This window comes from Falco biarmicus, chromosome 3 (genome assembly GCF_023638135.1).
Source record: "Falco biarmicus isolate bFalBia1 chromosome 3, bFalBia1.pri, whole genome shotgun sequence".
In the NCBI taxonomy this organism is placed as follows: Eukaryota; Metazoa; Chordata; class Aves; order Falconiformes; family Falconidae; genus Falco; species Falco biarmicus.
Window position 1 is genome coordinate 99,087,299 of NC_079290.1, and position 16,010 is coordinate 99,103,308.

General features: G+C 47.4%; 1 protein-coding gene across 3 annotated transcripts in view; it reads left to right on the top strand.

The window, feature by feature from the left end:
• Positions 1 to 7,247, top strand: part of RNF144B (ring finger protein 144B) — a 95,657-nt gene extending 88,410 nt beyond the window's left edge. For all 3 annotated transcript variants that reach the window (XM_056331705.1, XM_056331703.1, XM_056331704.1), the window contains exon 8: positions 19 to 7,247. In XM_056331705.1, the coding sequence (XP_056187680.1) occupies positions 19 to 159 (141 nt within the window). In that variant the 3' untranslated portion in view covers positions 160 to 7,247. The remainder of the gene's footprint in view (positions 1 to 18) is intronic.
• The last annotated feature ends 8,763 nt before the right edge of the window (positions 7,248 to 16,010 follow it).

The following is a 16,010-nucleotide window of genomic DNA, read 5'->3' on the forward strand; positions in this document are numbered from 1 at the left end:
GACTACCATGTCTTTCAGGTTGTGGGGATCCTCGTTGGACTGGGTATCATCGCATTGGTGACCTCTCCCTTGCTGCTCGTGGCATCTCCGTGCATCATCTGCTGCATTTGCAAATCCTGCCGAAGCAAAAAGAAAAAACACAGCCCACCAACAACCTAAAACTCTGTGTCTGTTTGAGCCTCCATCTGTACAGCATATGTATGTGAGAAAGCACAATGGTTGTATTTTGGTGCCATACCTACCAAATAATACTCCCTTTTTTTGCCAATTCTTGGGATAAGTGCCTATTCTTTACAGGCTACTCTATCACTAACAAGTCCCACTGTGGGAAAAGCCTAGATTATTGTGCAGTATGTATGGTGTAGGTTTGCTTTCTAAAAGGAAAACAAGACACCATTCAGTAGTTCATACCCTTAAATATGAGCCACCTTTTGAGACTGTTGGAATTTTACCATCTTCCATCAGCCAGGGATGACTCGATCCTGCAGTATTACTCTGCCTGTGCAGAGCCAGTCATTACTGCCATGCTTTCCGCTGGTTCTCGGTGGCACTCCGATTTCTCAGAACATTTTGGGTATTTTGTAGAAGATGGAGAGTGAAAAGCCTGATTAAGTCCTTCCGTCAGCTAGCTTGTGTCCTGTTAAAGGTAACAAGCTGTTAAGAAAATATATCTGACAGTTTCCTGTCAATTGGCTGCCATGGCATTTCTTTCAGCGTTGAAATTAAATGGATTTATGCTGTTGATCTCAATTACAGAAGTGAAAACCGACAAAACTATTTCGAACTAAGAGAGGGCTACCTTGAGAAAGCTGATTTTTTTCCAGATTAAGTGTGACATATCTACCTTGAAATATGAAGAGTATGCATATTTCCCTGCCATTGGGCATGCCTTTTGTCAGTAACATGGGTGTAGCAAACTCACCACAAAGCTGATCTTTCCAGAAAGCCCATGGTACAGTTCCTATTTGGTGCACAGTATTGGCGTCTTGGTTGTGCATATATAGAGTGGCCGCATGGGTGTGGATATACCGAATACATATGCACAATTTATTTTCTAGGCAGTCAGTATATTTTTTCAACAGTTTAAATGGGGTGGCAGCAAGAAAAAGTCTCATCAGGCTAAGCCAAACCCCCCGTTAAAAACCTTATGGACCTGCTGAAGGGAATACTTGAGAAATGCCGTGTAAATGTAAGCTCCATCCATCGATGGGTATTTATTCTGTCCCACTCAAGGTTAACAAACTCTGTTACGAATAATTTATAGTTACTCCAAATCTGAAAGGCTGTCATTTAATGAATGCTTCATTTTCATTTGGTGCCTCACCACCAAACTGGTTCAGCCCCTGGTATCAGTTACACCTGTACAAGTTCCCTGAAACCTCCCTGAAGAGCTGGAGTTTACTCCAGGCTCACTCAGGAGGAGCTGAGATCAGACTTTGCTCCCCGGAGTTTATTTCCCTAATGGCTGGTGCTCCTCACAACCCTGTCTGGTGGTGGCTTTTGTTCTGGACTCCCATCTGTGCATTTTTTATCTGTGGGAACTGATACGAGTTTGCACTATGTAATCAGTTGTAATTCCAAACCCTTTTGCTAAGGGCTGCGAGGTTTCGGTGAGATGCTCAGCCTGAGCATCGCGTTGGGCTCGCCCACGGCCAGCCTGCCCACCGTGCACAGTGCGAGGCACCAGGAGCGCAGCGAGCAGCATCTTTGCTGTTGTGTTTTGCATTCTTGGCAGCCGTTAACTGTGACCTTTTTTTGGGGGGTTTTGTTTAACTTTGCTGTCTGGTTACTGTAACAGAGGTGGTAGATGTTCTTATTTTAAGAAAGTGTAGTCTGTTGAGCAGACTAGCAGGGACAAAGGCCTTAAATGATATTGTCTGTTTTACTTGTTAATTGATTTCTTTTATAAATACTGTCTGACTTCTCTACCAGTCATGACTGGAGGGCAGGCAGTGCTCACCAGTGTGAAAGGCTGTATTTATTCTCCATCCACAGCTTTGAAGGGAAGCAGAAAGGTAGTCAGTACATTATAAATACAGAGTGCAATGCAGGCAACTGCCGTTTATAATAAATAGAGAATGTTTTCCTTACATGTTTTCTTTAAGAGCACTAATGGTAGTGCTTGGGGGTACTTGTGACAGATTAAAGTGTCCAGCCCTTGGCTTTGCACTATTTTTCTACCTGTTTTTATGGCACTACTGTCATTTCCATTTTATTTATGAACTTGAAGTTGAGGGTCTTACTTTAACAAAGCCTCAAGGACAAAAAGAGGGAGCTGTACAGTCTCTCTAACCATAACCAGCATTGCAATGTACCAATATCCTTGGCATGTTAAAATTTGCGAGTTTTTTATGTTTTGTGGTCTTACCTATGTCTGATACACCCTTTGCTAGTTCGGTTTCTCTCCTTGTCCTCTCCCTCTTTCCCTCAGCCCGTTTTTGCTAAAATGCCCAATGGGATGAAGGTGTCTCATGGTTTTTTTCCATTTATACTGCTGTGTTAATGAAACTGCCAAGTTCTTGCCTCTGTTAAAAAAATGCAACTGAAGGCAGTTGTCTTGCCCAGAATACAGTGATGGACACGATGTCACCATTTGAAATGTAATACAAATTTGACCTTTTCCCGTTCTTTAAATGTTGTCCAAAGTTAATGCAGAACTCTCTGTAGAGTGGGAATTTGTTTAAATGGTTTGAAAGATGATATTTTATAAAAACATGGCAAACATGCGTAGCTGTAAAGTTTGGGAAAACGACAGTATCCCATTTATTTTTAACTCCTCACTTTAAGTGCAGGGTGACTCCTTCCAAAGGCTAATTCCTACAGAGCAGAAGGAAGGTGTGCCTTTTCCATGGGCACATTTTATTGCTGATGCCAGTTTTGGTGCCTGGGGTGGGTATCAAAAGAAATTCAGTATGCAAGTGTTAGCACAATGTGACAGCCAGAGTGCCAGTCATGTAAGGAGCCTGTACGCAGGCTGGTGGCAGTGGCCAGGCTGTAGCTGGAGGTCTTTGCACACAAGCTGGGTAAGGAGAGCATGAGCTACAGGGACACCTTCCTTTGGCTGTGGGGATGCAACAAACTGACCTAGAAAGAAGCCTTAGAATACTTTAGAACTTAGAAGCCTTACAAAGATCATTTCCTTTAAAAGGCTGTGTCCAGTGCACCGTGTACTCTGGCCTTTTGTTGCGTGGGGTTACTTGAGCATGTGCTTTAATCAGACCCTGACCGCCCGGCCCGTGAGGATGGGCTGACAGCCGAGCAGAGCTGTGCCTGCGCTGAGGTGCTGGGAGCAGCAGGGCCCTGCTGCCTTGTTTTCCAGAAGGCAGCTTTGTTCCACCAACTGATAATACAGAGTTTCCAGAGAACTGTTTTAAGCAGGAACCTTTTTACAATGTCAAGTTTTGTTGGGTTTTTTTTCTTTCTTTTTTTTTTTTTTTAACTTTTTTTAAGAAGAATTAAAGTTACATTGTCAGAGATTCATTGCAAGCGTGACTAATAATACTAACAGAAATTATGGCGAAAGAAACAAAACCAGGCCTTGGATTACTTGTGACTCTTCTCAATCAATGTAGCTGTAAATCCACCCTCTTGAACATCATCTGTGTGAAGTGGTGCATGTCGGTACCAGGCTTTGCTGGCTGTAGCATCTCTCCTTCCCCCTGTCGCAGGTGGCTGGTGTGCGGGTACCCGTACTCTCACCCAGGGAGAGCTCAGGGCGGTGGCAGGGCAGGGTACCCACCGGAGCCGGGGTCTGTGGCACAGCACCCACCCTGGCTCCATCGCCAGTTTGCCCTGGGGCCTTTAACCACTGAGAGAGGTCTTGGGGATTTTAGGCAATTAACATTACATTGATGGTGTCCACAGACTTCTCTCTTGGAGAACACAAGGGGCAGCCACTCTATTCCCTCTGAACCAGGGGCATTCATCCCTTCTGAAAACTGGGCTCTAGGTATTTATCAGATCCCAAAATTAGAGACCAGTGCTAGAAATCCGGATTTTTACTGCAGCCAGCCGCAAACCTCCATGGCCACATATCTCACTGTAATTTCCCAGCAGTCACTGGAGCTGCATCAAATACAGCTGAGATCCCACTCAGCATCTCTTGTCCTTGTGTTAAAATGAGGGTGATGGTACCTGCTCCCCAAACCACCTGTTAATAAAAATACTTGTCATGCTATAGCATAAGTACTTCCCTGCAGTATTTATTCTAGAACTACGGGAGATGGTCAATGCTGCTGTTCAGTAATTGATGATTTATTATTGGTGCATAGAGTTGCTTACCCCAAAGAAGGGCATGAGGGGTAACAGTAATTAATGTTTCTACAGTGCTTTAATGATGCTAAATGGTATGTACTGTTGTCTGTCCAGTAACATAGCATAAAATCCAAAGATAAGTTTAAAATGTACATAATTTTTACTTGAATGAACCGAGAGAAACTGGGTATTATCTTCATATTTGCTTGAAGATCTGCAAGTGGACAGAAATCAACTGCATTTCCACAACAGGACAATGAAATCAACTCCTGGCTGCTCTGTTCTTGGGTGCCACAGCAGGTGGTTGTGCTGTAGTACCTGCTGCTTTCAAAATCTGAAATCTGTTTAGCACTGCACTCTCCTTCTCCCAGTCACCCTCGCCTTCCTCAAACAAATTCTTTTGATGATCATGTTTTTCATCCTCTATCTCAGGCCAAAGATTCTTGGAGCAAAATTAGTAGATTTCTTTGTATGAGGATAAAAAAATCTTCCCGTTTTCTCCCAGCTGTTAATAAGAAATTTGATGCTGAGATAAATGACCAAAGATAGAAATTCCAGGCTTGGCTTGTTTAGAAAAACTCATTCAGATTTAAGAAGGTGTTTTGGAAGACCTAAATAAGGACTGCTTTGTTAGAGCTTGCAGGTAAAGGAGCCCTACAGCTTTTGAGCTTCACAGGAGAGATGCTTCTGTTGCTGAGCAGACTTTATTGGAAATGTGCTGGGGAAAAAAAACCCCAAACCATCCTATATGCATATTTTTATTACATAAATACAAAACCCCTTCTCTTGTATGGCTTTGTATTTTAGGGATTCAAACCCCCTGGAGGCTTTCTAGGGTGTACTTATACTGTAAAATAATTTTAAAAATACACTGAAACAGTTGAACAGACTATGATAGTTATAAAACAGTTGTAAGATGTCTCTCACACATGATTGTGTGGGATCAGACCCTAATTTATGTGGCTGGCAATAAAGATGTGAAAATTTACCTCTCCGGGAATAGTGAGAGTTAATTCTTCTGCAGTCTGCTGGAAACTGAACTTACTGCTAAGGTTGTGGAAAACTTTAGTCTAATTTTTATTTGTCCTCTAGTTAGTAAAGTCATGAAGTGAGAGCTGAATGGTTTTGCTGAACAGGAAGCCCAAAGGTCTGTTTTCTTTCACTACACTCCAGTTTCTCAGAACCAATGTGGTTTTATAATTTATTATTATAATTTATACAATCCATATATAATTTATAATTAAGAATTATAAAATACTAATTTTGAAGTATTGTTGCCTTTTATCAAATGATAGTTTTATCTTAGTTGCATTCATACTGGAAGCCTTTCCTCTTCTGCTTCCTGCAGAGAAGGTCGTGGTGTTCCTTGCAAGGTAAATTCCTCTAATTCAGCGCAGTCCACAGGAAATGTTTACCGCTATCTTTTAGTTATATCAGAGGTTTTGTTACCATCTCTCAAGTTAGTTCCCTGAATCAAGCCAATTTCTGTTGCTGGGAAAGGTAGTTTCTTACCAGCACCACTGTCCATCACAGTTTGGGCTATACAAGATGATACTGGTTGACAAGGTCCACCAGCTTTTTAGAGGACACCTCATTCTTCCCCCTTCTGCCCAAGAGGCTTTCTCTTCTCTTGGCTGAAAAATTAAGGACTTCAGTCATTTGCTTGTGCCTTCTGGATGTTCGAACAGAAGCAGCAGCTTCTGGTGGCCGTGTGCCGGGAGATCCCAGGCTGGTTAATGTGTGATGCTGTGGGACGTGTGCAGGGAGTTGCTTAAATTTCAGGAAGGTGCCTGAGCGTTACAGCTTGCTGGGCCTGTGCCATGGATGCTGTGCACAAGAGACTCATCCAGGCAGCTTCCTGAGTGCCACCAGTTGTGTGGCATGTGTGGTGCTGGGCTGTCTCACCGTGTACAAGCATATCCCAGAGTTTCATCAGGAGCCCTATGGCAAGCTGGCCCTTTGCACAGCTACCCGCCCAGTCCCCAAACAACCCAAATTCCACAGCAAATCTCTTCCTTTTGTTTTCCTGTCTCTGCTACCGGCCTGTTTCAGTTTCAAAGAGCCCCCAGTTCAGAGGTACGTGGAGCTCAGCTGCTCTGAGCTGTCACTTTGCCCCGTCAGCAAGTCTGGTGAGCCAGGAGCAGCGGAACTGTCCCGCACCACGCTGCGCTGGCACCGCCGGCACCAAGGGTCGCCTTGTGTATTTTAAATACATGTCCTTGGAAGTGTCCGTGCCTGGCACTGGTGTGACCTGGCGGCCGGTGCGGACCCCTGTTCTTCCCCACCTGGGGCAGGTCCTGGCTTCGCGCTGCAGGTAGAGGCGCTGGGTCGAGCCAGGCTGTGCGCAGCGCTCCCACCTCTGCTCAATTTAGGGTCTTCTGGCTGGACCAATGCTGCTTTCGGATGCATTTGTCTGAAAAAAAGCCGTGGCTTGAAAGGAGCAGGAGAGAGGGCACTTTGGTGCCATGTGGGGCAAGTGGTACAGCAAAGAGCAGCTTCATCTGGGCAGCAGCCGCGTTCCATCCCCCAGGGCCAGCCCTTCTTCGGGGGGCTCATCTCCCGCGCTGCGGCGCACAGGGGTACATCCCTCCCCAGCATCCAGATGTTGTTTCCCTGGTACCTGTTTAGGCTTACATTTTGTTTATCTGTGGTTTGGGCGTTTTTTTCTTCTTCTTTTCCTCCAGGTAATACACTTTCTTCACCACTTTTCTCCTGGTGGAGGGCAAAAGGCTTTGATCTTTGTAAGATTTGTTAAAATATTTTTGTGTTTATAAGAGGAGAGCTGACACGTATAAAGAAATAAGTGCTTTTGTAAATTTTTTTGTTGTACGATTCAGCATTTAAACATTTTAGAGATGCAGTTTTTTGCACTCTCTCTGCATATATTCGTAAAAAATATATTTATTTTCTGTCTTTAAGTTTTACGTTGGGGTTTTTTTTCTTCTAATGTTATAAGGTGCAGTATGTGTAACATTAAAAAATTAGTGTAAAGACATTGTCTCGTTTTGTTTTAATTCTTAGCTGCCTTTAAAAAGAAAAAAAGATGAATATAGAAAATTTATGGGAAGAATTCAAACATGTTTGGGATGCTTAATGGGAATTTTGATGACAAAAGAGGATAGAAGAAGCGGGATCAGAATCTTGACTCTTATTTACTTTCTCAACAATAAATGACATTAAAATAATTTTCAAGAGACTGGGGCAGGCTCTGGATTAGCTCCTGAGTGCTGCTGCAGCAGCATGCGGGCATCGCAGCAGCGGTGGTCTTTGCTCTCTGTAGGTGGGTTGCAGGGTTGCTATAAATCTGTGCAGTTTGGTGGAGACCACGACCTGGGGCGTACCAGGAGGTGCCAGAGCCACCCCAGGCTGCACATGCGGGGTGCTGTGTGAAGAGCAGCCTGCTGCTTCGGAACCCCTTGCTCTTCCCTTGCTTCCTCCAGCCTGCCTGTCCTTGCAGCAGAATCGGGCTCCCTGCTCTGCGCTGCTTAAGGACACAATGAAACGCTATGCCCTGCCATGCAATTTCAGAGATACATGCTCCTTTGTTTTCTCACACACCCACATCCTAAAGTGCTCATAAGACACAATCACACCTGGGTTTTTGAGCATCACAGATTAAGGTGATGTTTACTATTAAGTAAGGTAGGATTTTCTGCCCAGGTGACAGATCCTTGAAAACCCAGCGTGCCATCTGTGGGGCTTTTCATAGATTTATCTATTCTATTTTAATAGATTATCTGGAAGGTCATGAGATTCTTGCCTCTGAGGATTTGGTTTGAGATGCGGGTTGAGGAGAATGTCACCATTTTCACCTAGAGTTCAAATTCTTGGTCATGCCTGTACTTTTTTTTTTCTTTTCCCGCCACCAGTTTGCTCAGAGTACATTAAGTGGAATAACCTCAGCACTCAAACACAGTTATTTTATCGATTTTTTTTGCAGCCAAGGCTCCGGTCTTGTTCTCTGAACATTGTGGCAACGCATCATATCCACATGGTAACGTAGGTGACGTATTGCAGCAGACTGAAAGTAAGTTTCCAGCATGGCACTTTTCCTTCAGAAGATCTTGCCGATGCCCGAGGAACCAGCTTGGCAGTGGGAATGTGTCAATTCTGTCAAACTGGTGACGGGCACCAGCTGCTGGCAGCCGACGTGCCTGGTGCCCTGCCAGCCTGCCAGCTGCCCGCGGCGGGCAAACTGCCCGGCTCCCCACCTGGCAGACAGCGAACTGCCAGCTCCTCACCTGGCAACTTTGAAGAAAAATCCCAAGAAAGGTTTTCCAAGAAAAATTTGATGTTTCTGAATTTCTCTCCATTTTTTTAAAAATTCCAGATCAGAGGAGTCCGAGCAATTTCCAGCAGAGGGGAAAGTCCAGAGGCCCCACGACTCCTGTGTGGTTGCATCATCTTCCACCCACACTTGTCCTTCAGCAGGAATAGGAACTAATCACCACCCTCAGTTCACTTGCTTAATGTTTGTTGAAGAACTGGCACTTGCCACTAATCCTGTCAACTCAAACAACATCTTCTGACCAGTTCTGAAAAAGGGAAGAAAAAAAAAAAAAAAGAAAAAAAGGAAAAAAAGAAAGAGTCAGTGGCTTCAAATTTGATTTGGTCCCAGCTTCAACGTGCAATTTTCCCCCCAGTTCCCATACTGGTCATGAAGACTAGTTTTCTTCTCCAGCCTTTTATTTCAGAGTTTTTTGTAACCAAACTTTAAACTCCTTGTTTTTTAAGATTACAAACTATGTCATTTACCTTTTTAACCTGTGTGTCTAGAAGAGCCACCTGCCCACCCCCCCTTCTGCGCAGGGCTGCCCCAGACGCTGCCCTCAGCCTGATCCATCCTTCCACTTTGACAAACATGACCCACATCACCCTCGCAAAACACCTCCTCCACTCTTCCAGCAAGTGGGTTGACATTTTTGCTCTGTGGTGACCCCGTGGGTGACGCTGCCCACCCAACCATCACTGTCACACTTCTCCATGGGGCCCGTGACTCCTCCTGGGGATGTTCCGTCCTCTGTAGGTGTTGACGGCCTCTGGGAAGGATGCCCTTGCAAGTACATTTTCCAAGGCCTGGTGCCTGCACGGCAGCTCCTTTTTCTTCCAAGCTCTACAGCTCTTCCCATCTGAAAACCTTTTAGTTTTTAGAAACCAGAAATCACTGAAAGTTATAACAAAAAGCCTTATCTTTCTACGGAGCTTTCCAGGGATATCCCAGAATTAAAAAAACAACCCATCTAACCAAACAAAACACCACCCCCCCACCCCCCCAATCACAATTTTCAGAGAAAAAGCTTTTCATTTGGTACCACGGGTTACTTCTCACGTGGGGCCTCTCAGGCTGAGCTGCTCAGCCCAGAGCCTGGCTTGTTCCCACCTATGCAGCGAGTGCCGCACTGAGCATCATGGACGCCCAACAGGCAAACTCAGGGCTGCAAATCTGTACTGTGAGATTCAATATAAAAAAGAAATCCTTTCTCATCATCTAACCTGAGCTTTAGCAGGGCGAGCAAGTAGTGCACCTAGCAACAGGGGCACTTTAAAATTCAGCAGGGATGCTGGAATAGCTGCTCAGTGGCAGAGCTTGTGCACAGCAGCCCAGTATCTGCACCTGCCCAAAGATGTGCCTGTGTCTTATCCAAAAAGCAAAAGCTGTAGGACCTCTGACTTAAACAAAGGCTACAGAAAGTTTCCACAGAAGGGCTAGAATGAGGCCTCCAAGCTAGAGAACCCCTGGCCTTTTTCCTTAGTAGTGCCACATAGCAAAGAAACAAAACCCCCTTTGCAATGCTGACCTCTTATTAGCGCAACCCATTAGCAGGCACAGTTGGTAATTTTGCTGTCTTGCCTTCTTGAGATCCGTGCCGCTGTCTGAACTTCAGGCTTTGAGAAAGCCTGGAGGACTGGCCAATTAGTGAGTAATTGATCTCCCCTGGGTCTTGGCTAAGGAATTGAATGTAAGCCCAGGTGAGTGCATGTGCCTGCGGTAGTTTGTGTTACTGCTTGTTGTGAGAGGCAGGAGGTGCCTGCTGCCTCTAGCAGCTGCTCCACATCCTGGATGCCACAGCTAGTGGGGAAGCTCCCTTGGGAGCCCTTGGATTTCCCCATGTGAGTGTGTCTGAGCATCTCATTGCTTGATTGGGTCCAAGATGGGGGTCTGTGGGTCAGGTCTTAGGGACAGGACTCTAGGGAGCATCCTGTGAGGGTGCCCAGGAGCAGCACTCTAGATAGTAGAGGAGATATAGAGTTCAGGACCTTGGGGCTAGCTCAGCTGGATGTCTCTTGAGAAAGCTTTAAGTTTTTTTTTAACTGTATCTGTTCTGATTTGGAGTCTTTCCCTCCTGGTCTCCCTGGGAACGCCAGGCAGAGCAGGCAGTGAGATATATGATGTGAAAGATCAAGCAAAGACTTGCCTTGATACCTGCTTCCTTGGGGGGTTGAGCTTTTGCTAAGCCCTCACTCTGCCCTCAGCTCTGCCAGGAACGGGGAATGCATCTGGTTTTTGGTGCGTTGTATTTAGTTTTGCTGATGTTTAGCTGTTGCCTGGGAGGGATGTTGTTCCTGGTGGTCTTTCAGCTAGAGAAGCCTTGCAGAGCATCCGCTACCAAAGCAAGCTGAAGTACGTAGGGTTACAGTGCCAGTGGCACGACAGTGGGCTGGTGCCATTTTAAAACATAACCAGAACAGAAAGGAAACTATGAAAGGAGGCTGGGAATACAAACAACTAAAATGTGACGGGCCCTGGGTCCTCCAGTCTGTGTCACTCACGAGTTCTGGTATGACCAGGGAGGCAGCAGCCTGGGTTTAAGTGGTAAGATGGATGCTCTGGGCCATGGCCAGACCCAGGTCCCTCTCGGTGGTCCAGGAACCAGCAGAGCGTTTCTGGCAGGGGTAGGTTGGCTGGGTTTTACACTGACCTCTCCTGCCTCTGAGCTGTGCCGTCTTCACACACCCCATGCCTCCCTGGTGTGTAGCGGGGGGCGCCTGGCCGCAGGAGGACTCTGATGGGCAGGGTGCAGGCTTGGGGTGGCTGTAGAAAATTTTTCTCCTTCGCTTTCACAGCAACTGTGTAATATTTCCTGCAGTAATAAGCGTTATCCTCTCTAATCCGAGGCTTCAGTCTGTATCATGTGTAGCTTTTGCAAGAAAAGATGCTCACTAGTTAAAGTGTCCTGATTAAAGTTCACCTGGTAAATATGACCATTGTACTAATTCTATTTATGAAGATGACTGATAGCCCATGTTACCGTAATTTATTTATTTTTTTTTAATTAAGCGGGTCAGTAACTTCACTCATGTCGGGTCCCTTGTACAGGTTTTGCTTGTGGGTTTTCTTTCTGCCTGTTCTCTCCGGTTGAGCGGCACAGTGCTCACGCCGTGCCTGCCCTGCGGCTGGGCTGTTTGGGGGCGCAGCAGTGGTGCTGAGCTGGCCTGGGGGGGGGGACAGCCGAGGTGCTGGGGACTCCAGGCCAAGATGCTTTGAAGTGCAGGGTGTCTAACTGGCATCCAGGCTCCAGTGACCTCAACGCTTTTATCTAGTCTTTTCTTCTACCGTTGCACCTTGGGATGGATGTGTGTGTTTCTTTCGGGGGGATGGAGGGGTTTGGTGTGTTTTGGCTTTTTTCTTCCCCTGTGCTTCCACGACAGCTTAAAACCTCATCTCTGCTTGGTGGGGAGCACCTTTGCTGTGGTGCACCCCTGGCAGGAGTGGCTGAGATGCTCTTGTTGGTGCCTGCTGAGGACAACCTGTTCTGTTTGTGGATGGGGAGCCGTCACGCTAGCCAAAAATGAAGTCTGTTGTGGTTCAGCGTGTTAATCCTGTGGTCCAGCTGCTCCAGCAGACTGCCCTGCCTGAGCACCGAGCGAGGGGTGAAGGTGCCACCTTGGCAGGGCTGTGCGGCTGTGCTGGAGCTGGTCTGGGACCAGTCCATCACTTGTATGGAGCTCGGAGAGGGGCCTCCTGCAGCAAGAGGAATTCACTCCTCTTGTTCTGAAATTTTTATGAATTTGTTATGGATTTGCTCCTTTCACTCCCCTCCGTTGAAGAAGCAACTTCTTTCAGTAAAGACCTGACCACATCTAGATGAGCCAGCAAAACTACCATTGTGCTTAAAATGAGACCAGTTCGGAGCGAAACTGAGGACTGGCTCCCTTCCCACCAGGGTGGAGGTGACCCAGCCCCTGACACTCATGTTGGAAACGTGCTTATGCTCCTGCATTGGTGGTATTGTGGGATGCTGTGCCCAGCTTCCATGATGCCGTGGCATCTGCAAGGAGCAATTACGGACAGCCAGCTCCTTGCTGCTGGCACCTGCCTGCCATTGGTGCTGCACAGCTGGTGCCATCCACGCTGCTCCTGGGCGTGCTGGGGTGGAGGTGGCTGGGAGAGGTGACCCTGCTGAAGACAAGAGGTGGTGGGAAGGGTCTCAGGCTGCAGTGCTTCAGAAGATGCTTGAACACAATGGTATGAACATGGTTGTGGCAGCTTTTCCCAATGTCCTGGGCTCCAGCTGGAGGTCTGAACAGGGCATGTGGAAGATCCTTTACAAGGAGCATGTCCAGGTGGGGGCTGGAAGAGGAGGGAGGTCTGAGGGCTAGTGGGGGAGACCTGACTGCTGTTACCCCGGTGTCTGTCCCGCTTCCCAGCAGCTCCTGGTGGGGCAAAGCCCTTTTTCTGAGCCCTCCAAAGTCCCGTGGAAACCCAGGAGGGATGAATGTTGTAGAAAACACAAACCTGACTGCAGAGAGGGAAGAAAGAAAAACACATTCAAAGTAGGGAAAGGCAGATGCATGTGTGGGGGGAAAAAAAATCATGGGAGTAATATGTAAGGCTGTTATTTCTATGTTAATTTTGTTAAGATGACTCAGTTCAGCTGCCAGAGCTGAGGCATATGGGAACAATAAAAAGAATTCAAAAAAAAGAGAGCATGTATGTAAACAACAGGGGGTAACTCAGCAAGAGCTAAGCATGTGCTTTTTAGTTAATCAAAAGCAAAATCCTAATTCTAAGCTTCTGGTGTCTGGTAATCCTTTTGAGTATTGTGGTCACCCTTCCCAGCTGCAGCTGGGGTTTGGATGGCCTCAGGCCTGGGGCTGCGGTTGTGCCTGGTGTTACGTGTGTGTGTGTGTCCCTGCCCTGCGCCAAGTTTGTGCCTGTGGATCAACTCCTGTGGGACAGCAGCTCCGCAGGAGAGGAGCGCTGTGTGGCGGTGGCCATGGAGGCTGGTGAGCCTGCCTGCCTATCGCCCTCCATCAGCCTCATCTACAGCTGATGCCACCCAAGGGGGTGCCCGAGCCTTCCAAAGAAAGGCTAGTGATGGCTTTGCTATCTGAACAATCAGCACCTTCGCTCCCGAGGAGCTCCAGCAGACCCTAGAGGCTGTGCAGGCTGCGGGGACGGGGGGGCGCAGCAGTAGCATGGGGGCTTCTCCAGCCCAGGCTGTGATGGTGCCCTGTAGGGAAGTATGTGCCCCATCCTACCTCCCTACCAGGTATGTATGGCCCCAGCCCTGCACTGGTTTGTGCAGGAGCAGCACAGTACGCTGTGAATCCCCTGTCCACCCCTCCGGGAAGGCAAGTCCCTCTCGGACCCTGGGTTTTGTGTCAGCCCGTGACTGTAACAGTCTTTAAACTGAGCTCACGCGGGCGGGATTAGCAGTGTCGACTGGGATTACTTATGGCTTCTGTAGTGGAGGAGGTGTTATAAACCCCACCACTCACAAGCCCTCATTATACAATCATATAGAGTATCACTTTATGTAATTGTCATTATCTAGCTATTTATTTGTGTGGTGATCTCAGAACACCTGAGGTGACCAGTTTCTTCCCAGAAATGATCATGCATCAGTTTATGTGAAACTAAAATATGTGGCGGCCGTCCAAGGCCTGGAGAAGGGCAGAGATGATAAGGTGCTGGGGCTACAAAGGTCATTGCTTTGCTGGGGGAAGATGAAGTTATTCTGTTTTTTGCAAATAATGTTTCCCCCCCTCCCTGCCCTGACTCATTCTTTAAAATGACAGAATGGTTTTGGCTGAAGTTGTGCCCTCTGTCTCCTGTTACTGGATTTAGCCCATCCAAAGGTTCCTGTAAGGCCTGATGTGGGGCTGCCTGTGCTGTTGCTGGCTGCGGCATCCCCATGGCCTGCCTGGGCAGGGGACGGAGAGACTCCTTTATGTCCTGTAGGTTACATCAAGCAGCAGATGTATCATAGCTTCCTCCCCAGGATATGTTTTAAAAAATGGATGCTAATGTACTAAAAGGAAAGATACCATTTATTTTTAAACAGGGTTTAACTAGAAACCATTTGCTGGTGGTTTTTTGGTTTTGTTTTTTTTTTTTTTTTTTTTTTTTTGACTTAAACACTGTGTTTTGGGAAAACAATGGGGAGAAGATGTACAAATCCAAGCTGGGAACGAGAGAGTATAAACTAAACCCAAATACAGCATCAGCTGTAGGACGATGCTGTTTACTGCTGCACACCCACGGTAAATCCATGGGCATCATTTGATGCATCTGTTATTAGCTGGTAATATGGAAGGTCAAATGCAGATAGCGCTGAGGGGAGACCCAGCCCACCACCCTGTCTGCACCCCTGAGGAGCACAGGGTGTACGATGTGCAGGAGAGGAGCAGCAGCAGCACCGGATCAGCAACTGCTCACCCGTGACTTTGTGCAGGGGAGAAAGTGAGTGTGGGAAGGGAGAAGGGGAGCAAGAGGGACATGGTGATGAGTGTCAGAGAGATTTGTCTTGTGCTTCTAAAGCATCTCCTAGCCTGTCATACCCACCACCACGGTGTTATCACAGGTTGTGCTACATCATCCCCGTTCCCGGGAAGCGGTGCTGCTGCCAGAAATGCTGCAGAGCGAGAGGGATCGATTGCTGGCTGCGCTCCTTGCTCTGAAGTCCTGCCTACATCACGGCATGGAAGCAACTTGTAAAGGAGGGATTACACGGGTGGACAGATGGAATAGGGGCCAGGAAACAAAAAGCAGGCTGTAATAATTGTCTGACTCGAAGGCAAACAAACCCAATGCGGGATTGTGGCAAGCTGATTTCACAAAGTGATTTAGCTGTTTTTCCTTGAATGTTGCCCAGTCTCTGCTGGGAAATAGTTGGTCCGGGCACACTGACAGGCTTTATCTGGAACTGGAGGTGACTCGACTTTGGAGGTGGTTGAGTGTCTGAGAGGTGGGTGTCCCGAAGCGGTAGCTCAGGGACTGGCAGGTGATAGACATCGTGGCACTATGACCCCATGGAGGACTGGACGTCTTGCTGAGCTGGGTGTTGGTGCAGGCTCTGCAGGGCACTAGATAGGCACAGCTACCCCCAGGGGGGTGGCATGTGGGGACCCTTCTGCCCTGCTGTCACAGGATGTCCCCAGATGCCAGGCGGGATGGGCCTTTCCCTCTTGCTCTGTGGATCCAGCACAGGGGTGGGACTGAGCCCTGTGTTGACATCTTGGACGTCAGCATCTAATCTTTTTTCCCTTCTCCGGTGTCTTCACAAGATTATTTTAGAGCCTGTATGGAGGCTTCAGGTGGGCACTGCTTCCCTGAGCTGACCCTGCTGAGCAGGGTCCTGGTCACTGAGCGCCTTCTGCCATGTAAGCCTTGTAGGCACCTGACTTGAGCATCCTCGTTGTGAATCCTTCAAGGATCATGGAAAGCTGCATTAATGTTCTTGTCCCTCCCTGTTCTCTTCCCCCACTTCCCCAAAACCTCTCATGCATGGTGTCAAGGAAGGGTGAAGCTG